The sequence below is a fragment of the Rana temporaria genome, chromosome 1 (genome assembly GCF_905171775.1).
Source record: "Rana temporaria chromosome 1, aRanTem1.1, whole genome shotgun sequence".
Classification (NCBI taxonomy): Eukaryota; Metazoa; Chordata; class Amphibia; order Anura; family Ranidae; genus Rana; species Rana temporaria.
In genome coordinates this window covers 664,696,059-664,720,175 of record NC_053489.1, presented here as the reverse complement: position 1 = coordinate 664,720,175, position 24,117 = coordinate 664,696,059, and the positions used below count along the sequence as shown (strand labels likewise).

The 24,117-nt window shown below is 49.4% G+C and overlaps 1 protein-coding gene across 2 annotated transcripts in view; it reads left to right on the top strand.

Annotated features, from left to right (window-relative positions):
- The window catches only part of RAB11FIP5 (RAB11 family interacting protein 5), a 140,314-nt gene that overhangs the window by 5,241 nt on the left and 110,956 nt on the right, over positions 1-24,117 (top strand). Inside the window, exons 1-2 of one of the 2 annotated variants that reach the window (XM_040335559.1) lie at positions 1,296-1,499; positions 6,012-6,410. In XM_040335559.1, the coding sequence (XP_040191493.1) occupies positions 6,055-6,410 (356 nt within the window). In that variant the 5' untranslated portion in view covers positions 1,296-1,499; positions 6,012-6,054. Of the gene's footprint in view, positions 1-1,295; positions 1,500-6,011; positions 6,411-24,117 lie in introns of those variants that run through there. The other variant, XM_040335558.1, reaches the window with a different exon arrangement.

Here is a 24,117-nt window from a genome sequence, read left to right as displayed (position 1 = left end):
CTTCTGATGGTTTTTATTTCTGATCCAGCAGTAAATCGATAATATGATGATGTGTAAGGCCCGGTTCTTACTTGTGCGAGTTCATAACGAATGTGATGCGTCAAAAACACTTTGAATTCGCATGTCATCCCTAGTCATTGTTTTCAATGATGGTTGTTCACGTAACTGCGTTGCAATTCCTCTACGAATGCGATTTAAAAAAAACGGTCTTGTCCCACTTTACTACCTTGCGAATTTAGTCTCCATAGACATCAGTGTAAATCGTTCTGGAATCGCAATGATAGTTCAAACATGTGAGAATTCCACCACGCGATTCTCCACAAGTACACAGGAAGTTAACACTTTTTTTTATTTATTTTTTAACACTATGATTTCATTGGCTAGATTAGAACATTAATCGCAGTTATATCCCACTCCTGAAATTTGTGTTAAAATCGCGGTAATATTCGCACCTCAGAATGGACAAAAAACTGACCAAATTCACAGCGCATCAGTGTGAATCGGGCCTATAATTTCTGTTTGTCCATCGTAAAGTTACCAAAATTATGCAATAGGACAGTGATGGTGAACCTTGGCACCTCAGATGTTTTGGAACTACATTTCCCATGATGCTCAAGCACTCTGCAGTGTAGTGGAGCATCATGGAAAATGTAGTTCCAAAACATCTGAGGTGCCAAGGTTCACCATCACTGTAATAGGAGGACAAACCAAAACAACCAATGCTTTGGGGAGTGTTTACTAAAACTGGAGCGCATAGAATCTGGCGCAGCTGTGCATAGTAACCAATCGGCTTCTAACTTTAGCTTGTTCAATTAAACTTTGACAATAAGCCTGGGTTCACATTGGTGCGTTTTGACATGCAACTTGACATGTCTAATCGCATGTCAAATTGACAGCAATGGCACCGTCCTAATCGGTGCGACGCTGCATTTGCGGTGCCGCATCGATTTCAAAAAGACGTTTCTGTACTACTTTTTGCAATTTCGGGGTGCGTTTTTTTTATTTATTTTTTTTTTTTTTCTGTGCAAGAACCCGCACAGATGTCTGTGAAATCGCGGCCGAAATTAGGATTGACATGCGTGAGTGAAATTGTGCGTGTTCAGCTGAACTCGCACGGCTTCATTCCCACAGCTCAGTGTGAGCCTATTGTGATTTGATGCGATTTGACATGTCTGAATTGGTGCAACGCTGACTTTGCGGCGCCGCGCCGATTCTCAAATCGTTTCCTCCTTCACAGAGGTCTATGGTAAGCTGGGGAAATGACTGGGAATGCCCCTCTCCCGCTGCCTTAGTGATCCCGTGCCTCTTCCTTTAAGGGGGTGTGGCAGGAGGTATGTCCTATGACTACATGCATTTGTTAGTAGGCGTCCCTCATTCCCATCTTGGGAGGTGTGTGTGAGGGGAAGAGAGAGGTTTGGATCAGAGAGCTCACTCCTGTGTTGAGAGGACTAGGCCTCACTTGGCCACACCCTGGTAGTACTCCAGTCAGGCTTCACACGGTATGTAAATGGCCTCCACCTATAGCAAGGGAAATGTTTTTCTTCAGTCAGAGCTGCGCAGTTTGTTTTATAATGGGAGTAAACTGCAATGGTTGATCCATAATAAGGCTTGCCTATAGATACAGTAAATATTTCCTAAACGTGCGCCATTTAGGAGATATTTACTTGTGATGTCACCGGCACATGCGATCTGAAGGAACGGGATGCCCGCGCCATTCCTTCAGAGTCCTGTGCCGTGAACAGCGGCTCCCACGCTCGTGCACGGGAGTGGCGCCATCGCGGCTGGTCCAATTAAAGGACCGGAGCCTGCCAACCTGAAAGGAAAACCAGGTGAAGATAGAAGCTCTGTCAGCGGTGACCGCAAGACGCTGGAGGGCTTTGTTTTTAAGGTAAGTTTCACATAATGTGCTAGTATGCAATGCATACTAGCACATTCGTTTGTTACCTAGCAGGTTTAAAAAAAAAAAAAAAAAAAACATGGCGGTTTATTACCGCTTGAGGCCGGGTTCACACATGATGCGGCTCCCAGCAGGGGGTCTGGTAAGTCCCTGTTCAACCGATTTCAGGTGCGAGTCGGGTCCGAATTTTTACCTGAATTCGCACCAGAATCGGAACCAAAGACGCACAGAACTCTTTCCAAATGCGGAGCGCAGCCGCCCCGGAGGTGTGTGACCGGCTCCGTTGCGAGCCAGGCACACTCTCCTGTCATGCGAAATGGATGTGGAGAAAAGCTGCATCAAATTTGCATAATTGTGAATTTTGCAGTTTATGAAGAATCCGACAGAACGATGGATGGCGTTTTGGTCTTGTGTTTTTCCTTAAATCCGGTGTTTCACTTGTTTTTTTAATTTTTTTTTTTTTTTAATTAAAAGTCAGAAGCTACAAAAAGTGTAGCTGCTCGCTTTTAATAAACACTCTTGTCCCACAGTCCAGCAATCCCTGTGCTCAATTCCCGGGTCTGTACCCCTGATGTGCCCATTATGAGGGGGTCCAGGAACTGGTGAGAATCCCTCATAATGGGCACATCAGGTGTAGAGACCCCACTATCCCTGCATTGAGTTCCTGGGTCTGTACCCCTGCTGTGCCCATTACAAGGGGTTCCAGGAACTGGTGAGAACCCCTCATAATGGGCACAGCAGGTGTAGAGACCCCACTATCCCTGCATTGAGTTCCTGGGTCTGTACCCCTGCTGTGCCCATTACGAGGGGTTCCAGGAACTGGTGAGAACCCCTCATAATGGGCACAGCAGGTGTAGAGACCCCACTATCCCTGCATTGAGTTCCTGGGTCTGTACACCTGTTGTGCCCATTATGAGGGGGTTCCAGAGAATCAGTGCAGGGATGGTGGAAACCCCTCATATTGGGCTCAGCAGGTGTACAGACCTGGAACTCGGCACAAGGCTGGTGGGAACCTCTCATAGTTTGCACAAGAGGTGTACAGACCTGGGAACTATGTGCAGGGATGGTGGGGTCACTACACCTGTTGTGCCATTTGAGGGTTCCCACCATCCATATGCTGAGTTCCGGGTCTGTACACCTTCTGTGCCCATTATGAGGGGTTCCCGCCATCCCTACACTGAATTCCGGGGGTCTGTACACCTGCTTTACCCATTATGTTGGGGTCCCACCATTCCTGCATGAAGTTCCTGGGTATGTACACCTGCTGTGTCCATAATGAGGGTTTGTCACCATCCCTGTGCTGAATTCCCAGAACCCCTCATAACGGGCACAGCAGGTGTTCAGACCTGGGAACTCGGCACAGGGATGGTGGGAACCCCTCATAATGGGCACAGCAGGTGTAGAGACCCCACAATCCCTGCATTGAGTTCCTGGGTCTGTACCCCTGCTGTGCTCATTATGAGGGGTTCCCACCATCCCTGTGCTGAGTTCCCAGGTCTGTGCACCTGCTGTGCAAAACTATGAGGGTTCCCACCATCCCTGTGCAGAGTTCCTGGGTAGGTACACCTGCTGTGACCATTATGAGGGGTTCCAGGAACTCGGTGCAGGGATGGTTGTATCCCTTCATAATGGGCACAGCAGGTGCACAGACCCGGGAACTCGGCACAGGGGTGGTGGGAACCCCTCATAATGGGCACAGCAGGTGTACCGACCCGGGAACTTGGCACAGAGGTGGTGGTAACCCCTCATAATGGGCACAGCAGGTGTACAGACCCGGGAACTTGGCACAGAGGTGGTGGTAACCCCTCAGAATGGGCACAGCAGGTGTACAGACCTGGGAATTCGGCACAGGGATGGTTGGAACCCCTCATAATGGGCACAGCAGGTGTACAGACCTGGGATGGTGGGGGTCTCTACACCTGTTGTGCCATTTGAGGGTTCCCACCATCCCTGTGCCAAGTTCTGGGGTCTGTACACCTGCTGTATCTATTATGAGGGGTTCCCACCATCCCTGCGGAATGTTTTGGAGAAATGCAGTGATGGGAATGAAAACACTCAAAACCCCATCATGACTGATGAGAAAAAAGGCAGAACCTATTGGAGATCCTGGGGGATATGAGAGCTCCCCGGACTCCACCTAGAAGTGAAATGTAACGTTCAGCACAACTAATCCTTTCCTGGCTGCTGGCGGTGTCATACCATCGCTCTCTGCTGCTGGGAACCCCGGCCAGTTTTGTGTTCTATATCTGCCCTGCAGCCAAGGAGGCCCCACCTTGGCTGATATCTTCGCATTCTTTCCCTTCTTACTGGGAGTGTGGAGCTGTGCGGTCATGTGACGCCTGCATGAAACCCTGGCCGATAACGGTGATTGTTTTTATCACCGGAATCCTCTTATTGTGGGAAACTGGTATGACTTTAACATATGACACTTTGGGGGAGCTCCCCAATATCAGAAGCTGACGACCCTCCAATAAGGAAAGCCTTGGTGTTGCTGTTTTGGGGTTAAGAAGAATGGACAATTGGCCAAAAGTTGCTTGTCCTCCTCTTTTTTTTATTTTTTTTTATATTATTATTTATATATAAAAAATGGCCTTATTTACATTGGACCAGAATCAAAAGCCACATCATGGTGTTGCTCCGGTCCTCCTAGAGATACGCATATTTCCTCTGCTCCTCTCTGTAGCCAGATTCTTCCAGGCCTGGATTAGTTCTCGGGCTTCTCAAATTGGGCCAGGTAAGCCCAAGAACCACCGGAAATCGTTGGGGAGGGGGGCGACCCCTCCCACTGTTTTCTAAAAGCGATCAAGCCGCTAATCGGCCACTCGGATCACTTTTATCGGAAAAAAAACACGCCTGGAGGAAATTTAAATACCAGGGTTGTGGCGTCTAGCTGCAACCATAGCTCCCAACTCGAAGGACTGTCCCTGGTTTGTAGGAATGTCCCTCTGTCCCTCATTCCTCCTCATTGTGGTCTGATCTATATAGTTGTATATAAAATTCACTTTTTATCTTTCAAAAAGTGTGTTCCAGTGCTAAGCTTTTCATCTGATTTCTAAATTGCTGCGTTTGTAAATTCCAAAAGCCAATATAAGGGAATGGTGGTAGTAAAAAAAAAAAAAAAAATCACTTGTGGTTTAACCAATCTTGTTTTTTTCTTGTACAATTCTCTGTTAAGGGGGCGTGGCAAGGGGTGTGTCCTATGCCTGCATACTTTTGCTGATAGGTGTCCCTCATTCCCATCTCAAAAAGTTGGGAGGTATTTAACCCTGACATTAAATGTCAAGGTAATGGTGGGCGGCAAGTGGCTAAGCATTGACCACTTTGCCTAGTGGGGTCTACATATAACTGTTGATGTCTTCCAGAACACCGAATGTTCACTGGATATTATAGCAGTCCAGTATGTATCTTTTCTGCATTTTGGTAGTGTTGATAACTAGCCCATTGCCTCCTGCACTTTACAATAAGTCCAACTATAAATTTCATGGCCAATAGGAAAGTAAAAGGAGGTGGTGTGGGGGAGGGGCAGGTGTTGACACCTCGAACATTTTGTATATTGGGGTGGGTGTTCCAGAAGACATCTAAAGCGGTGAGCAAGCCCCATTGGGTATCTGGACTGTAGTCCTGTGGCCTGCTTGGTACCAATATGGTAGTGGCAAGCTTATGGTAAGGGACCAGTTAAAATGGAGACTGGATACCGCTATCTGCTGGACTTTACAATAATACTAATAAAACACAGACCTCAGCGTCTCATTGGGTACTATAGAGCAGTGATGGTGAACCTTGGCACCCCAGATGTTTTGGAACTACATTTTCCATGATGCTCATGTACTTTGCTGTGTAGTTGAGCATCATGGGAAATGTCGTTCCAAAACATTTGGGGTGCCAAGGTTTGCCATCACTGCTATAGAGAGAACTCCTTGGAGAGGCCAGTCGCATTATTCTTGAAACGACTTTTTGGTTTTGATGTTTTTTGATTTTGGTTGCCCATCTTCTACTCTGGAGGTTCCACCAAAAAAAATGGTCTATTTTGGTATTGCATGTCTTGAGTGCTCACCATAATGAAATGTTGGGTTGTATTTATATTTTAATACGCCTCTCTTCCTTTCTTCTATAGGCACCCCTGATTTCCACCGCAGCCTCACATCTCACCCATCCTCATGTTCCTGCGACCGGAGCCTGATCTGGGTTGGTTCCCCACCCATGTCCAGGTCACCATCCTAGAAGCCAAAGGCCTTCGAGCCAAGGGGAAACACGGCACCAGCGATGCCTACACGCTAATCCAGGTAGGCCGGGAGAAGTACAGCACCTCTGTGGTGGAGAAGACCCCAGGCTCCCCAGAATGGAAAGAGGAATGTACTTTCGAGCTGTCCCCCGGAGCCCTGGAGAGGGGGGAGAACTGCGATCTCCAGCTGACGGTCATGCATCGGGCTCTTATTGGCATGGATCAGTTTCTGGGGCAGGTCATCGTACCTCTACAGAGGATCTTTCAAGAGGGACGATCCCAGAGGAACCAGTGAGTACTAGAGCCAACATTGACCAGTGGTCTTGCTATTTTTCCCTCTCTGTAAAGGCCATATAATTTGATATAGAGTAGTATGGGCATCCTGATTGGGTAGTCGGTGCTTTGCCAACTGTAAAACGGCATTCCAAGATTGGTGGACCGTGTGAGCACATATGGACACTGCTATTGATGATCTCACCTTTTTAGGAATGTTGTCTTCAAACAATTTAATATCCTGTAAGCTTGTCACTATCAAACTGCACTGATTTATTATCCCTATGTTTGGTTGTTGCACCATTATTTAACCTTTTAATTTGCTGAGATACACCATTCACTTTTGCTAGGGGTGGCTTGAACCAATCCGATGCAGCTGCTGTTCTAGTATTGTCTGTTAGATTTCCAGAGCTACAGCAGTAGAATTGTCCACCTATGCTGTGTAGTATGGATGGGGGAATCTGTTGGAGAAACAAAAATTTAGAACTGGAAGCCACTAACAGGCAAATTTTGCCCAAGACACCACTGTCTTGTTTTATTTGCAGCTAAATCGGTTCTGCCAAAAATAATCCAATTAATCAATTCATTAGTCCCATCCATGCAATCATCCCATTTATCCATCCAATCTACCATCCTTTTAGCTTATCCATTTTCCAACCACCCTCTCCATCCATGGTGCAGTCAAGCCACCAGTTCCTTCCACGGTCCAGTCAACCCACCCGTTCCTTCCTTGCATCCATTCAACCCACCAGTTCCTTCCTTGCGTCCATTCAACCCACCAGTTCCTTCCTTGCATCCAGTCAACCCACCAGTTCCTTCCTTGCGTCCAGTCAACCCACCAGTTCCTTCCTTGCGTCCAGTCAACCCACCTGTTCCTTCCTTGCGTCCAGTCAACCCACCCGTTCCTTCCTTGCGTCCAGTCAACCCACCCGTTCCTTCCTTGCGTCCAGTCAACCCACCCGTTCCTTCCTTGCGTCCAGTCAACCCACCCGTTCCTTCCTTGCGTCCAGTCAACCCACCCGTTCCTTCCTTGCGTCCAGTCAACCCACCCGTTCCTTCCTTGCGTCCAGTCAACCCACCCGTTCCTTCCTTGCGTCCAGTCAACCCACCCGTTCCTTCCTTGCGTCCAGTCAACCCACCCGTTCCTTCCTTGCGTCCAGTCAACCCACCCGTTCCTTCCTTGCGTCCATTCAACCCACCCGTTCCTTCCTTGCGTCCAGTCAAGCCACCCGTTCCTTCCTTGCGTCCATTCAAGCCACCCGTTCCTTCCTTGCGTCCAGTCAAGCCACCCGTTCCTTCCTTGCGTCCAGTCAAGCCACCCGTTCCTTCCTTGCGTCCAGTCAAGCCACCCGTTCCTTCCTTGCGTCCAGTCAAGCCACCCGTTCCTTCCTTGCGTCCAGTCAAGCCACCCGTTCCTTCCTTGCGTCCAGTCAAGCCACCCGTTCCTTCCTTGCGTCCAGTCAACCCACTAGTTCCATCTGCTTTCAGAAAGAAGTAGACAGGGACAATCCCAGCGCCCCCATGACATGGCTCGCTAGACATCACCTTTAACAAAATGTAATCCTAATACATTTGTCCTAAGTCATACGTAAATTTTATGGTGGAGATTACAACCTAATCAAAAACCGGTAATGATAGAGTCCTAGGATCTAGAGTGGAGGGACTGTTATGAGATGTTTACCCACACTAAGTAGACCAGTAATGACCTACCATACCACCAGAAATTAGGATCCTAAAGAGTAATAAATGCAAGTGTTTTTTTTTTTTTTTTTTTTTTTATTCGTTTTCAATATGGCTTCTAGATTTTGTAATTATTAAACTGAATTCAACAAAGTCGCAAACACTTATGTAATGATATAAAAAAAAAAAGAAAAAAACCTGCAAAATTTATAAATATATTTGTCCTATTTATGTAAGTGGGAACAGTGAAGGGGAGTACCATCATGGGGAAAGGGATGGGATGGTGTGGAGATTGTAGGGCCGTCTTTAATGTGGGGCAGACGGAGCAGGTGCCCCGTCCCCAGCCATTGTTGTGGTGCCCAAAGCAGATGAGCTGCCCACAAATGGTTGTGGCTTGGGCTATGACTCAGGAAATTAGGGCAAAATTTAATGTTGGTGATGCTGGTGATTGGTTGGGTCTTATGTTTGCAGCCCATGCAGTGATTGGCCAGCTTGGTTAAAGTAAACCTTGTCTGGGGAGAGTGACTGTGAGTCCTGGGCACAGCCACACTGCCCCCCCCCCCCCCTCTCCCTCACATGTCTGAAAATCCGCAGACCATCGGCCACTGAAGAACATCTTCGTCAAAGAATTTGTGGGGAAGGGACTGCTGTTTTCTTGACATCCTCTGGATTTTGCCCCGAATGGGCGTTGCCCGTGAACTTGGTATGCATACACATGGCAGGACTTTTTCAGCCATCTTTCACCAAATCACATGGTTTTTCATCTCTATACCACCACCCTGTGGGCAACTTCTGCTATTGTCTGATCTTTAGTATTTGTTCTGAGCATGCGTGTTTGTACTTTTGGACTTTAGTCCGATGGACTTGTGTACACGCGATCGGATTAGCCGACGTAGGACATTTGTTTGACGAAAAGGCGAAAAAGTTTGTCCGCTGGAGCGTACACACGGTCGGATTGTCTGCTAAAACAGGTCCATCGGACATTTGTTGTCAAAGTCCGATTGTGTGTATGGGCCTTAAGGGGGAAGGGGGGTTCTGTGTGATAATGGGAATAATATGGGGGAGGGGGGTCCTGTGTGATGAGGGGAGTAGTATGGTGGAGGTGGTCCTGTGTGATAGGAGTAGTATGGGGGAGGGGGGTCCTGTGTAATGAGGGGAGTAGTATGGGGGAGGGGGGTCCTGTGTGATAATGGGAATAATATGGGGGAGGGGGGTCCTGTGTGATGAGGGGAGTAGTATGGGGGAGGGGGGTCCTGTGTAATGAGGGGAGTAGTATGGGGGAGGGGGGTCCTGTGTGATGATGGGAGTAGTATGGTGGAGGGGGGTCCTGTGTGATTATGGGAGTAGTATGGTGGAGGGGGGTCCTGTGTGATGAGGGGAGTAGTATGGTGGAGGGGGGTCCTGTGTGATGAGGGGAGTAGTATGGTGGAGGTGGTCTTGTGTGATAATGGGAGTAGTATGGTGGAGGGGGGTCCTGTGTGATGATGGGAGTAGTATGGTGGAGGGGGTCCTGTGTGATGAGGGGAATAGTATGGTGGAGGGGGGTCCTGTGTGATGAGGGGAGTAGTATGGGGGAGGGGGGTCCTGTGTGATGAGGGGAGTAGTATGGGGGAGGGGGGTCCTGTGTGATGAGGGGAGTAGTATGCGGGAGGGGGTCCTGTGTGATGAGGGGAGTAGTATGGTGGAGGGGGGTCCTGTGTGATAATGGGAATAATATGGGGGAGGGGGTCCTGTGTGATGAGGGGAGTAGTATGGTGGAGGGGGGTCCTGTGTGATGAGGGGAGTAGTATGGTGGAGGGGGGTCCTGTGTGATGAGGGGAGTAGTATGGTGGAGGTGGTCTTGTGTGATAATGGGAGTAGTATGGTGGAGGGGGGTCCTGTGTGATGAGGGGAGTAGTATGGTGGAGGGGGGTCCTGTGTGATGAGGGGAATAGTATGGTGGAGGGGGGTCCTCTGTGATGAGGGGAGTAGTATGGTGGAGGGGGGTCCTGTGTGATGAGGGGAGTAGTATGGGGGAGGGGGTCCTGTGTGATGAGGGGAGTAGTATGGTGGAGGGGGGTCCTGTGTGATGAGGGGAGTAGTATGGTGGAGGGGGGTCCTGTGTGATAGGAGTAGTATGGGGGAGGGGGGTCCTGTGTAATGAGGGGAGTAGTATGGGGGAGGGGGGTCCTGTGTGATAATGGGAATAATATGGGGGAGGGGGGTCCTGTGTGATGAGGGGAGTAGTATGGTGGAGGGGGGTCCTGTGTAGTGAGGGGAGTAGTATGGGGGAGGGGGGTCCTGTGTGATGAGGGGAGTAGTATGGTGGAGGGGGGTCCTGTGTGATGAGGGGAATAGTATGGTGGAGGGGGGTCCTGTGTGATGAGGGGAGTAGTATGGTGGAGGGGGGTCCTGTGTGATGAGGGGAGTAGTATGGTGGAGGGGGGTCCTGTGTGATGATGGGAGTAGTATGGTGGAGGGGGTCCTGTGTGATGAGGGGAGTAGTATGGTGGAGGGGGGGTCCTGTGTGATAATGGGAATAATATGGGGGAGGGGGGTCCTGTGTGATGAGGGGAGTAGTATGCGGGAGGGGGTCCTGTGTGATGAGGGGAGTAGTATGGTGGAGGGAGTCCTGTGTGATAATGGGAATAATATGGGGGAGGGGGTCCTGTGTGATGAGGGGAGTAGTATGGGGGAGGGGGGTCCTGTGTGATAATGGGAATAATATGGGGGAGGGGGGTCCTGTGTGATGAGGGGAGTAGTATGGTGGAGGGGGGTCCTGTGTAATGAGGGGAGTAGTATGGTGGAGGGGGGTCCTGTGTAATGAGGGGAGTAGTATGGGGGAGGGGGGTCCTGTGTGATGAGGGGAGTAGTATGGTGGAGGGGGGTCCTGTGTGATGAGGGGAATAGTATGGTGGAGGGGGGGTCCTGTGTGATGAGGGGAGTAGTATGGTGGAGGGGGGTCCTGTGTGATGAGGGGAGTAGTATGGTGGAGGGGGGTCCTGTGTGATGATGGGAGTAGTATGGTGGAGGGGGTCCTGTGTGATGAGGGGAGTAGTATGGTGGAGGGGGGTCCTGTGTGATGAGGGGAGTAGTATGGTGGAGGGGGGTCCTGTGTGATAATGGGAATAATATGGGGGAGGGGGGTCCTGTGTGATGAGGGGAGTAGTATGGGGGAGGGGGGTCCTGTATGATGAGGGGAGTAGTATGGTGGAGGGGGGTCCTGTGTGATGAGGGGAGTAGTATGGTGGAGGGGGGTCCTGTGTGATGAGGGGAGTAGTATGGGGGAGGGGGGTCCTGTGTGATGAGGGGAGTAGTATGGGGGAGGGGGGTCCTGTGTGATGAGGGGAGTAGTATGCGGGAGGGGGTCCTGTGTGATGAGGGGAGTAGTATGGTGGAGGGAGTCCTGTGTGATAATGGGAATAATATGGGGGAGGGGGTCCTGTGTGATGAGGGGAGTAGTATGGTGGAGGGGGGTCCTGTGTGATGAGGGGAGTAGTATGGTGGAGGGGGGTCCTGTGTGATGAGGGGAGTAGTATGGTGGAGGGGGGTCCTGTGTGATGAGGGGAATAGTATGGTGGAGGGGGGTCCTGTGTGATGAGGGGAGTAGTATGGTGGAGGGGGTCCTGTGTGATGAGGGGAGTAGTATGGTGGAGGGGGGTCCTGTGTGATGAGGGGAGTAGTATGGTGGAGGGGGTCCTGTGTGATGAGGGGAGTAGTATGGTGGAGGGGGGTCCTGTGTGATGATGGGAGTAGTATGGTGGAGGGGGGTCCTGTGTGATGAGGGGAGTAGTATGGTGGAGGTGGTCTTGTGTGATAATGGGAGTAGTATGGTGGAGGGGGTTTTGTGTGATGAGGGGAGTAGTATGGTGGAGGGGGGTCCTGTGTGATGAGGGGAGTAGTATGGTGGAGGGGGGTCCTGTGTGATGAGGGGAGTAGTATGGTGGAGGTGGTCTTGTGTGATAATGGGAGTAGTATGGTGGAGGGGGGTCCTGTGTGATGAGGGGAGTAGTATGGTGGAGGGGGGTCCTGTGTGATGAGGGGAGTAGTATGGTGGAGGGGGGTCCTGTGTGATGAGGGGAATAGTATGGTGGAGGGGGGTCCTGTGTGATGAGGGGAGTAGTATGGTGGAGGGGGGTCCTGTGTGATGAGGGGAATAGTATGGTGGAGGGGGGTCCTGTGTGATGAGGGGAGTAGTATGGTGGAGGGGGGTCCTGTGTGATGAGGGGAGTAGTATGGTGGAGGGGGGTCCTGTGTGATGATGGGAGTAGTATGGTGGAGGGGGGTCCTGTGTGATGAGGGGAATAGTATGGTGGAGGGGGGTCCTGTGTGATGATGGGAGTAGTATGGTGGAGGGGGGTCCTGTGTGATGAGGGGAGTAGTATGGTGGAGGGGGGTCCTGTGTGATGAGGGGAGTAGTATGGTGGAGGTGGTCTTGTGTGATAATGGGAGTAGTATGGTGGAGGGGGGGTCCTGTGTGATGAGGGGAGTAGTATGGTGGAGGGGGGTCCTGTGTGATGAGGGGAATAGTATGGTGGAGGGAGTCCTGTGTGATAATGGGAATAATATGGGGGAGGGGGTCCTGTGTGATGAGGGGAGTAGTATGGTGGAGGGGGGTCCTGTGTGATGAGGGGAGTAGTATGGTGGAGGGGGGTCCTGTGTGATGAGGGGAGTAGTATGGTGGAGGGAGTCCTGTGTGATAATGGGAATAATATGGGGGAGGGGGTCCTGTGTGATGAGGGGAGTAGTATGGTGGAGGGGGGTCCTGTGTGATGAGGGGAGTAGTATGGTGGAGGGGGTCCTGTGTGATGATGGGAGTAGTATGGTGGAGGGGGTCCTGTGTGATGATGGGAGTAGTATGGTGGAGGGGGGTCCTGTGTGATGATGGGAGTAGTATGGTGGAGGGGGGTCCTGTGTGATGAGGGGAGTAGTATGGTGGAGGGGGTCCCCCTGTGTGATGATTAGGGGAGTAGTATGGTGGAGGGGGGTCCTGTGTGATGAGGGGAGTAGTATGGTGGAGGTGGTCTTGTGTGATAATGGGAGTAGTATGGTGGAGGGGGGTCCTGTGTGATGAGGGGAATAGTATGGTGGAGGGGGTCCTGTGTGATGAGGGGAGTAGTATGGGGGAGGGGGGTCCTGTGTGATGAGGGGAGTAGTATGCAGGAGGGGGTCCTGTGTGATGAGGGGAGTAGTATGGTGGAGGGGGTCCCCCTGTGTGATGATGAGGGGAGTAGTATGCGGGAGGGGGTCCTGTGTGATGAGGGGAGTAGTATGGTGGAGGGGGGTCCTGTGTGATGAGGGGAATAGTATGGTGGAGGGGGGTCCTGTGTGATGAGGGGAGTAGTATGGTGGAGGGGGGGTCCTGTGTGATGAGGGGAATAGTATGGTGGAGGGGGGTCCTGTGTGATGAGGGGAGTAGTATGGTGGAGGTGGTCTTGTGTGATAATGGGAGTAGTATGGTGGAGGGGGGTCCTGTGTGATGAGGGGAGTAGTATGGTGGAGGGGGGTCCTGTGTGATGAGGGGAATAGTATGGTGGAGGGGGTCCTGTGTGATGAGGGGAGTAGTATGGGGGAGGGGGTCCTGTGTGATGAGGGGAGTAGTATGGTGGAGGGGGGTCCTGTGTGATGAGGGGAGTAGTATGGGGGAGGGGGGTCCTGTGTGATGAGGGGAGTAGTATGGTGGAGGGGGGTCCTGTGTGATGAGGGGAGTAGTATGGTGGAGGGGGGTCCTGTGTGATGAGGGGAGTAGTATGGGGGAGGGGGTCCTGTGTGATAATGGGAATAATATGGGGGAGGGGGGTCCTGTGTGATAATGGGAATAATATGGGGGAGGGGGGTCCTGTGTGATGAGGGGAGTAGTATGGTGGAGGTGGTCTTGTGTGATAATGGGAGTAGTATGGTGGAGGGGGGTCCTGTGTGATGAGGGGAGTAGTATGGTGGAGGGGGGTCCTGTGTGATGAGGGGAGTAGTATGGTGGAGGGGGTCCTGTGTGATGAGGGGAGTAGTATGGGGGAGGGGGTCCTGTGTGATGAGGGGAGTAGTATGGTGGAGGGGGGTCCTGTGTGATGAGGGGAGTAGTATGGGGGAGGGGGGTCCTGTGTGATGAGGGGAGTAGTATGGTGGAGGGGGGTCCTGTGTGATGAGGGGAGTAGTATGGTGGAGGGGGGGTCCTGTGTGATGAGGGGAGTAGTATGGGGGAGGGGGTCCTGTGTGATAATGGGAATAATATGGGGGAGGGGGGTCCTGTGTGATAATGGGAATAATATGGGGGAGGGGGGTCCTGTGTGATGAGGGGAGTAGTATGGTGGAGGTGGTCTTGTGTGATAATGGGAGTAGTATGGTGGAGGGGGGTCCTGTGTGATGAGGGGAGTAGTATGGTGGAGGGGGGTCCTGTGTGATGAGGGGAATAGTATGGTGGAGGGGGTCCTGTGTGATGAGGGGAGTAGTATGGGGGAGGGGGTCCTGTGTGATGAGGGGAGTAGTATGGTGGAGGGGGGTCCTGTGTGATGAGGGGAGTAGTATGGTGGAGGGGGGTCCTGTGTGATGAGGGGAGTAGTATGGTGGAGGGGGGTCCTGTGTGATGAGGGGAGTAGTATGGGGGAGGGGGTCCTGTGTGATAATGGGAATAATATGGGGGAGGGGGGTCCTGTGTGATAATGGGAATAATATGGGGGAGGGGGGTCCTGTGTGATGAGGGGAATAATATGCGGGAGGGGGTCCTGTGTGATAATGGGAATAATATGGGGGAGGGGGGTCCTGTGTGATGAGGGGAGTAGTATGGTGGAGGGGGGTCCTGTGTGATGAGGGGAATAGTATGGTGGAGGGGGGTCCTGTGTGATGAGGGGAGTAGTATGGGGGAGGGGGGTCCTGTGTGATAATGGGAGTAGTATGGGGGAGGGGGGTCCTGTGTAATGATGGGGGTAGTATGGGGGAGGGAGGTCCTATCAGATGAGGGGGGTAGTATGGGGGGGGGGGGGAAAGGGGGTCCTGTGTAAAGATAGGGGTAATATGGCGAGGGGGGGGGGGGTTGTAAAGATAGGGGTAGTATTGTGAGGGGGGATGGTCTTGTGTAGTGATGGAGGTAGTATGGTAGTTGGGGGGGGGGGGGGCTGTATAATGATGGGGGGTAGTATGGCGAAGGGGGGTCTTATGTCACGAGAGAGAGAGGGAGGCTTGTGTCATGATGAGGGTCGTATGGCAGAGGTGGGTCCTGTGAATTTTGGGATGCTGGGGTGGAGAGCGAAGCTGCATGGGATGTGGGCAAGAAAATGTTTTGCCCGGGGTCCATTTGATAATAAAGACGGCCCCGGGAGATTGGATATAGACTCGGAGCTTTGGAGCGTAGAAATGATGAGGTCTGGACTCATGGAGCCGGCTATGACCGGGGAGGATTGTGTTGGTGGGATGTTTACTCTTTCTTTTTGGGCTCCCTTTTTTTTTTTTTTTTATTGTTTTAAGTACATTTTCTATCCCTATTGCATTTGAAAAGTGAATTGTAGAGCTGGATTTTTGATCCTCCTTCCAAGCGTCCATACCAGAATTTTGTTATATCGGGTGATTGTTTTGGTTGACAATCTCTGCGTGGCGTCCATCAAACCGCTGTAACTGAATCCTAGTACAGTTGCTCAGCACTGCAATGTGATCCCGTGTGCGTTTTTTTTTTTTTAGCAGCCTATAAAAGCCACGGAGCTTGGATTTTGAGAAGGAGGATTTAGGAGGGAAGAGGCCCTGTTTGGACACGTTGGGGTGAATACATCTGGTTCGTTTGAAGCTCCTGGGAGCTTTCATTGGCAAACTGGAGCTTCATATAACAATACATTACACCTAGATCTCGAAGCACAACTCAACTTCCAGTTTAAATGGACTGGAGCCAATGCTCCTTTACAAATGACAGTTGGCATTGTTCCTTTTTTGAGCCATGGGGCTGTTGGCCCCTAAATAATAATTAAAACCCTGCTGGCACCTCAATTTTATATCGATATAAAATTCAGACAAAACCTATTCCTTTTTTTTTATTTTTTATTTTAAAGTGTATTTTGTAGGTGTACTCGAGAGAGGAGCCGGACTGCAGGAGTTGGGAGTAGGCAGGCCTCCCCCAGAGGCAATCTGCCACCTTTCTCCATGCCCCGGGTGGCAATGGCGGGTGTGTGAGGGGGTCCTCCCACACAGCCCGCCCTACCTGCTCCGCTTTGAAGCCCTACGGGGCAGAGGGACTCCCTATAAGGGAGTGAGAGGGTGTAGCCCGCTCAACCAGCCCCGTTAGTCCTTCGCCTCTCTTTTTAGAGACCGTGTGGTCAAAGTGCGTGCATGTTAACTCAATTGCGAGTGCGTGTAAGTGTGGTGGTTTTTGTGGGAGGGGGTTGGGCGTACTAAGCGCAGGCTTACCTCGCATAGCACACCCACCGGGGGCCGGGCTGAGACCACCAAACTCAATTCACATGAAGCCGAGACCGGGATCCGAACCCCTAGCTGCAGAGGTGAATGGATTGTCAGCGCAGTGCCAATCGCGTTGAGCCACCACAGCTAGACAAAACCTATTCCAATGTCATAATAACAAAAGGTTTGCAAAGTCTTAGTTTGTTAGAAAGTGTCCATTCTAAGTGCCGGTTCACACAGGGGCAACCCAACTTTCAGCGCAACTTTGCAAGGCGACTTCAGCGCGACTTTGGTCAGATCTCCATCTTCATAACGGTTCACACAGGGGCAAACCCAACTTCAGAGCGACTTGGAGCAACTTACAACGCGACTTAAAGTTGCCTCCAGGACAGGCGACTTTGGCTGTGGCCAATCACAGAATAATCCGCTCTGTGGGAGGGAGGGGTTTGCCAGAGTAAACTATTTTCTTTTCCTGTAAAGTTGCTTCAGTAAGTGCCGGTGTTCTGCCGATGAGTGTCGTTCCCCCCCCCCCCCCCCCCCCCGGCGGATTATGCCACCCCCTGTACTGCGCAGGCGCGATGCTTGCCTCCAAACATGCGGCGCCTGCGTGGACCTCGCTGTAAGTGGCCAGTCGGCCTCACGTCCTCGCTTTGCTCACTCGGCCTCCTGGCTTTTTTTTTTTTTTAATTCTCTATTTCCACGGGGATGGTAAAGAATAAGCCTGGATGTCAGAAGTGTGCGCAGGCGCCGTCTAGAGCTACATGTTCGGCAATTTTCGGGGCATAATCTGCCAGGGGACCTTTTTCGGCAAGACATCGGTTCACACTACCGCGACTTGGGATTCGACTTGTGTCACCCCAAGTTTTGCGACATGAGAAATTCATTTCAATGTGAATGAGAGCCGTCTTAATGCACACTACTAAAGTCGCTCCGACTTCAGAAAAGGTTCCTGTACTACTTCAAGGCGACTTCTAGGCAACTTGTACCCATAGATTTCAATGGAAGTTGCCTCCAAAGTCGGATCTCCATCTTAACCACTTAAGGACCACTTCACGCTGATATATGTCGGCAGAATGGCACGGCTGGGCACAATCACGTAAACCCGTACGTGATTCCTTAAACCCAGCCGTGGGGTCGCGAGCGCGCCGGTGGCGCGCTTGTGACCCGGTCCGAAGCTCCGTGACTGCGTCCCGCGATCGGTCACCGCAGCTGAAGAACAGGGAGAGGTGTGTGTGTGTGTAAACACACCTTCCCTGTTCTTCGTTGTGGCAGTGTCATTGATTGTCTGTTCCCTGATATAGGGAACGACGATCAATGACATCACACATCCAGCCCCGCCCCCCTACAGTTAGAAACACATATGAGGTCACACTTAACACCTACAGCGCCCCCTAGTGGTTAACTCCTAAACTGCTATTGTCATTTTCACAGTAATCCGTGCATTTTTATAACGTTTTGCTGTGAAAATGACAATGCTCCCAAAAATGTGTCAAAATTGTCCGATGTGTCCGCCATAATGTCGCAGTCACGAAAAAAATTGCTGATCGCCGCCATTAGTAGTAAAAAAAAAAAAAAAAAAATTATTAAAAAAATGCAATAAAACTATCCCCTATTTTGTAAACGCTATACATTTTGCGCAAACCAATCGATAAACGCTTATTGCGTTTTTTTTTTACCAAAAATATGTAGAATACGTATCGGCCTAAACTGAGGAGAACATTATTATTATTATATATATATATATATATATATATATATATATATATATATATATATATATATATATATATATATATATATATATATATATATATATATATATATATATATTTGGGGGATATTTATTATAGCAAAAAGTAAAAAATATATATATTTTTTTTTTTTTCAAAATGATCGCTCTATTTTTGTTTATAGCGCAAAAAATTAAAACCGCAGAGGTGATCAAATACCAAAAGAAAGCTTTATTTGTGGGAAAACAAGGATGCCAATTTTGTTTGGGAGCCACATCGCACAACCACGCAATTGTCAGTTAAAGCAACACAGTGCCGAATCACAAAAAGGGGCCTGGTCCTTTACCTGCATAATGGTCTGGGTCTTAAGTGGTTAACTGAAGCAACTTTACAGGAAGAGAAAATCGTATACGCAGGCAAACCCCTCCCTCCCACAGAGCTGATTATTCTGTGATTGGCCACAGCCAAAGTCGCCTGTCCTGGAGGCAACTTTAAGTTGCTCCAAGTCGCTCTGAAGTTGGGTTGCCCCCGTGTGAACCGTTATTAAGATGGAGATCCGACTTTGGAGGCAACCTTCATTGAAATCTATGGGTAAAAGTTGCCTAGAAGTCGCCTTGAAGTAGTACAGGAACCTTTTCTGAAGTCGGAGCGACTTTAGTAGTGTGCATTAAGACGGCTCTCATTCACTTCAATTGAATTGATGCACAAGGCCCGGGCAGAAATACTGTATTTTATGAAAACAAACATTTTGGGCCAGATCCACAAAGAACTTACGGCGGCGTATCTATTGATACGCCGCGTAAGTTATACGTTGCGCCGTCGTATCTTTGTTTTGTATCCACAAAACCAGATACAACTAAATGTGGGCTAGATCCGACTGACGTACGTCTTAGTACGCCGTTGGATCTTGGGTGCATATTTACGCTGGCCGCTAGGTGGCGCTTCCGATGATTTCCGCGTCGAGTATGCAAATTAGCTAGATACGCCGATCCTCAAACGTACGTCCGCCCGGCGCATTTTTTTTACGGCGTTTACGTAAGGCTTTTTCCGGCGTAAAGATACCCCTGGCTCTATGAGGCGTACGCAATAAGTATGGACGTCGGGTCAGCATCAAATTTTCCGTCGTTTGCGTAAAACGTTCGCGAATAGGGCTTTGCATAAATTACGTTCACGTCGAAAGCATTGACTATTTGCGACGTGATTTCGAGCATGCACACTGGGATACCCCACGGACGGTGCATGCGCCGTTCGTCCAAAAGTCAATCACGTCGGGTCACGATTCATTAGCATAAAACACGCCGACCTCTTCACAATTTGAATTAGACGCGCTTACGCCAGGCCAATTTACGCTACGCTGCCGTAACTTAGGACGCAAGTGCTTTGTGAATACAGCACTCGCCTCTCTAAGTTGCGGCGGCGTTGCGTAATTGAGATGCGCTACGCCGGCCTATATATGCGCGGATGTACGTGGATCTGGCCCTTTGTGTTTTTTTTTCTTTGCACGTTCAGTGTGCCGCCACCCGACCAAGTTTTCTTTTCTCCTGACTGTCAGCTGTGTGCTGCTCGGGGAGGAAACAGATCAATGGCGGGACAGTCTATTTCGGTCTTGGTTATTTATGATGACGGGGATCAGCCAGTGCTGCATGGAATGCCTGGCTTGCAAAAGTCTTCAGGCAGTCTGTGTTCCTTTTCAGAGTCTGCTGAACCATTTTGTGTCCGGAGTCCATAGTGATCGACCTGCAGTCTGTCGGTGCGGTAGGATCCGGTGATGCCACCAAGGCCTGAGGACAGTGTTCTTTGTCCAAGTCTCCTGAGATCTATGTGATGAGGATATTTGAGGAGGCCGTGGGAGCAGGGACGTGTCATTCTTGCCAGATAATAACTTAATTTTAAAGTGGAGTTCCACCCATAAATATAACATTACATCAGTAGTTTTAAAAAAATGTCATTCGTCCTTTAAGAATTTTTTTTTTTTTTTTTTTTTTTTTAGATGCCTTAAAAGTGTTGTTGCTAGGCAGAATAGTTAATCTTCCCTCTTCCTGCACCTAGGTGCTTAACCTACACCGCACAGACTCCTGGGAATGTAGTGGGTGTAACTTTCCAGGAGTCTGTGCACTCCCCAGTCTCGAAGAATCATGTGACTTGGACAGTACAGGTGCTGAAACCTGATCTGAAACCCATTACACTGCTTGTGCAGCACTGAGCATGTGCGAGATCTGCAAGGCTGAAATCCAGGAAGTCATGCAGTCTGGCTTCATGATGCCCACACTTAAAGCGGGGGTTCACCCTTAGAGGGCACATTTTCCCCTTAGAATCCTGCTCGTTTTTACTAGGGGAATCGGCTATTTGTTTTAAAATATGTGCAGTACTTACCCGTTTACGAGATGCATCCTCTCCGTCGCTTCCGGGTATGGGCTGCGGGACTGGGCGTTCCTTCTTGATTGACAGTCTTCCGAGAGGCTTCCGACGGTCGCATCCATCGCGTCACGATTTTCCGAAAGAAGCCGAACGTCGGTGCGCAGGCGCAGTATAGAGCCGCACCGACGTTCGGCTTCTTTCGGCTACTAGTGACGCGATGGATGCGACCGTCGGAAGCCTCTCGGAAGACTGTCAATCAAGAAGGAACGCCCAGTCCCGAAGACCCATACCCGGAAGCGACGGAGAAGATGCAGCTCGAAAACGGGTAAGTACTGCACATATTTTAATACAAATAGCCGATTCCCCTAGACCGAACGAGCAGGAATCTAAAGGGAGAAAAAAAAAATTTAATAAATGGGTGAACTCCCGCTTTAAGATGGCCCCAGTCCATTTCTATTTTATTAAGTGTCTAAATGCTGTAATAACCTAACAAAACGGACCTTAGTTTACAGACTAACTTTACTAGAATACATTAAGCTTGTGTATTATAGGGGTATTTATATTTAAAAAGTGAAATTGTGGCCGGAACTCCGCTTTAAGTAAACTTTTTTATTTTTTTTTATTTTTTTTATCAATTATATATTTTTTTTACACAAGGCATGTTGCCGACTGCTTACGTACATTTACTTTGGCAGAATGGCATGGGCAGCAGGCAAAGCAACGTACAGGTATATCGCTTTGAATCTGCCGCCTAGCGGGCACCCGGGCTCTGACCGTACCTGCCGACCTGATGTCCGCCGGTGTCCCGCGATCGTGTCACGGAGCTGCAGAACAGGGGGATGCCTGTGTAATCAAAGCATTTCCCTGTTCTGACTTGTGACCGGACAGTGATCTGTCATCGGGAGCAGTGATCACTGTCATGTCACAGGTAGCCTAGCCCCCACACAGTTAGAATCACTCCCTAGGACACACTTGACACCTTCCCCTTCCCTGCCAGTGCCATTTACACAGTAATTTAGTGCATTTTTTTAGAGCACTGATCACTATATAAATGACAATGGTCCCAAAATCGTGTCTGCTGTGTCCACCATGCACAGTTCCTCTTTAAAGGGGTTGTAAAGCTTTGTGTTTTTTCACCTTGCAGTTATACTCTCGGCCGCTATGCACGCGGAGTGTATAACGCGGGAGCACGCCCGCAAGGTAACCCCCTTGGGAGAGAGCTTCCCAGAGGGGGTTAGCTCTTGCGGGGAGGAGCAGAGACGGATACCGGGGGACCCCAGAAGAGAATGTTCGGGGCCACTCTCTGCAAAACGAACTGCACATTGGAGGTAATTATGACATGTTTGTTATTTAAAAAGAAAAAAAAGTATTTTTCTCTACTGCGTTCTCCTGGCTTAGGATATCAATTTGCCCAAAAAAAAAGTCGTGGTGGTGTTGCTCTTTAAATCTGTGCACAGTTGGAACTGTGGGAACTCTGACCACTCGCTTTTTTTTTTTTTTGTTTGGCTTGCTTCTGTATACAAGGGTTATTATGGGTCACTTTAGATTGAGTTCTTAGTACATCAGTAATATTTGGGGTTGGGCTCAGACCGCATTCCAGCAGCTCTATAAATATGTTGGTGCTTTGCAGAGGTGGTGCCTTCCTTGAGCACAGTGAGCTTTTTCCATGCAGTATGTTGTGGGAGTAGAGCGGCCGGGCACGGGACATGTGAAATTCCCCCATAAGACGGCCAGGAACAATCAGCCGCTTGTTTGTTGCTAAGACCTACTTAATGTAATGGGATTTGGGAAAGGCGACCGCTGGCTGTGAAAGGGAGACCATCATCCCGGCTTGTGCAGTACACTGCTATTGCATATTATTCAGGTCTATCCTCTGCAACTGTCCCCAAGGCTCGGTATACAACCTACTAAAAACATCTTTTATGGGCGGTGGTCAGTTGCCTGGCTTGTGTTACATGTTTCCACATGGCTGACTTATTCTACTTTATACGCAAAACTTTTTATTTCAAGTTTTCTAATAACGTGTGGAGGGGTTAGAACCTCTGTGTTTTTTTTGTTTTTTTGGGCGGGGCGGAACCACCAGTGTTGAACCAAACAACCTCAATGGAGATTACGACTCTCCTCCTTCTTACAAATGTAGCGCTACCCCCGCAGGAGCCGCTGGTTTGTTCTTGGGATCGGCATATTGAGTTACCTTGATATGGCCCAGGGGTGCAGTTGTAGAAACAAAACAGTGAGCGAAGGTCCAGACAGTGAATAAAGGTTTTTTTCCAATGCTTTATTTTCCAGGCCAACATGGCCAACATCAACATCAATTGGGAAGGACAAGGTTGATGAATAGAGAGAGAAAACCTATATCAGTATCAGGCCTGGATATTAAAGGAGCAGTCAGTCCTGCTCTATGAAGTACCAATTTGCAACTCGTTGCCACTCCTCTAGAGTGGGTAAAGTGCCCCCGGACAGACCCCTCTAGCAGGCCTGGCAGCCGAGATGTCACTTAGGATTTCTGGGAGGAACAGGCCTCTCTCCCAGACCCGGCTCGGGCCTCTGCCACAGGCCAATTACAATAACTGAGCTAGATGGATAACGGGAGCGAAGGGATAGTACTATTAAAGTGTTAAACTTAATAAATCAAGTAAAAGAAAAGAAGATATCGAGTGTTTTCTTGAACTCAGATGCAGAGAAGGCATTCGATCGAGTGAATTGGGAGTTTATGTTGGGAACAGTAAAACAAATGGGATTAGGAGAGCGGATGGCTCAGTGGATAGCGGGGGTGTATGCGGGACCCAGAGCTTTGGTAAAAGTGAATGGGGTATACTCTGAGCCTCTAGCAATTACAAATGGTACTAGGCAGGGCTGCCCCCTGTCGCCTTTATTATTTGCACTGACATTAGAACCATTATTAAACAAGATTCGACAGAACAGAGATATAGTGGGTATTCAAATGGGAGGGAGGGAATATAAAGTATCGGCCTACGCAGATGACATGCTCTTCTCCCTAACAAAACCACAGATATCCCTTCCAAATTTAATGAAAGAAGTAGAACTCTACGGGAGGATGTCAAACTTTAAAATAAATTATAATAAATCTGAAGCAATGGGGGTCGCTCTGCCAGGGTCGATTAAGAATGGCTTGGAATTTAGTTTTAAGTTTAAGTGGACGACGAGGGCATTGAATTATTTGGGTACTCAAATGCCACCAGATTTAAAGGATACTTTTGAACTAAATTTTAAGCCATTATTGGGTACAATCAGAACAATGTTAGATGGATGGAGTAGAGGGATGCACTCTTGGTTTGGGAGATCTAATATTTTGAAAATGAGTGTAGTGCCAAAGTTTTTATATCTTTTTCAAGCTCTACCAATTCAGATCCCCATGTCGTACTTCAATCAAATTCGGGCCTTATTTACAAAATTTATATGGGGGAGTAAAAGGCCCAGGATTGGTAGGAAATTATTGATCCTACCCAAGAAGGTGGGAGGGATATCAGCACCGGATATGTTAAAGTACTATCACGCAGTCCAGTTGGGCAGGATAGCAGATTGGAGTAGACATGGGGATTATAAATTGTGGATCACTATAGAGCAACAAACGTGCCCTG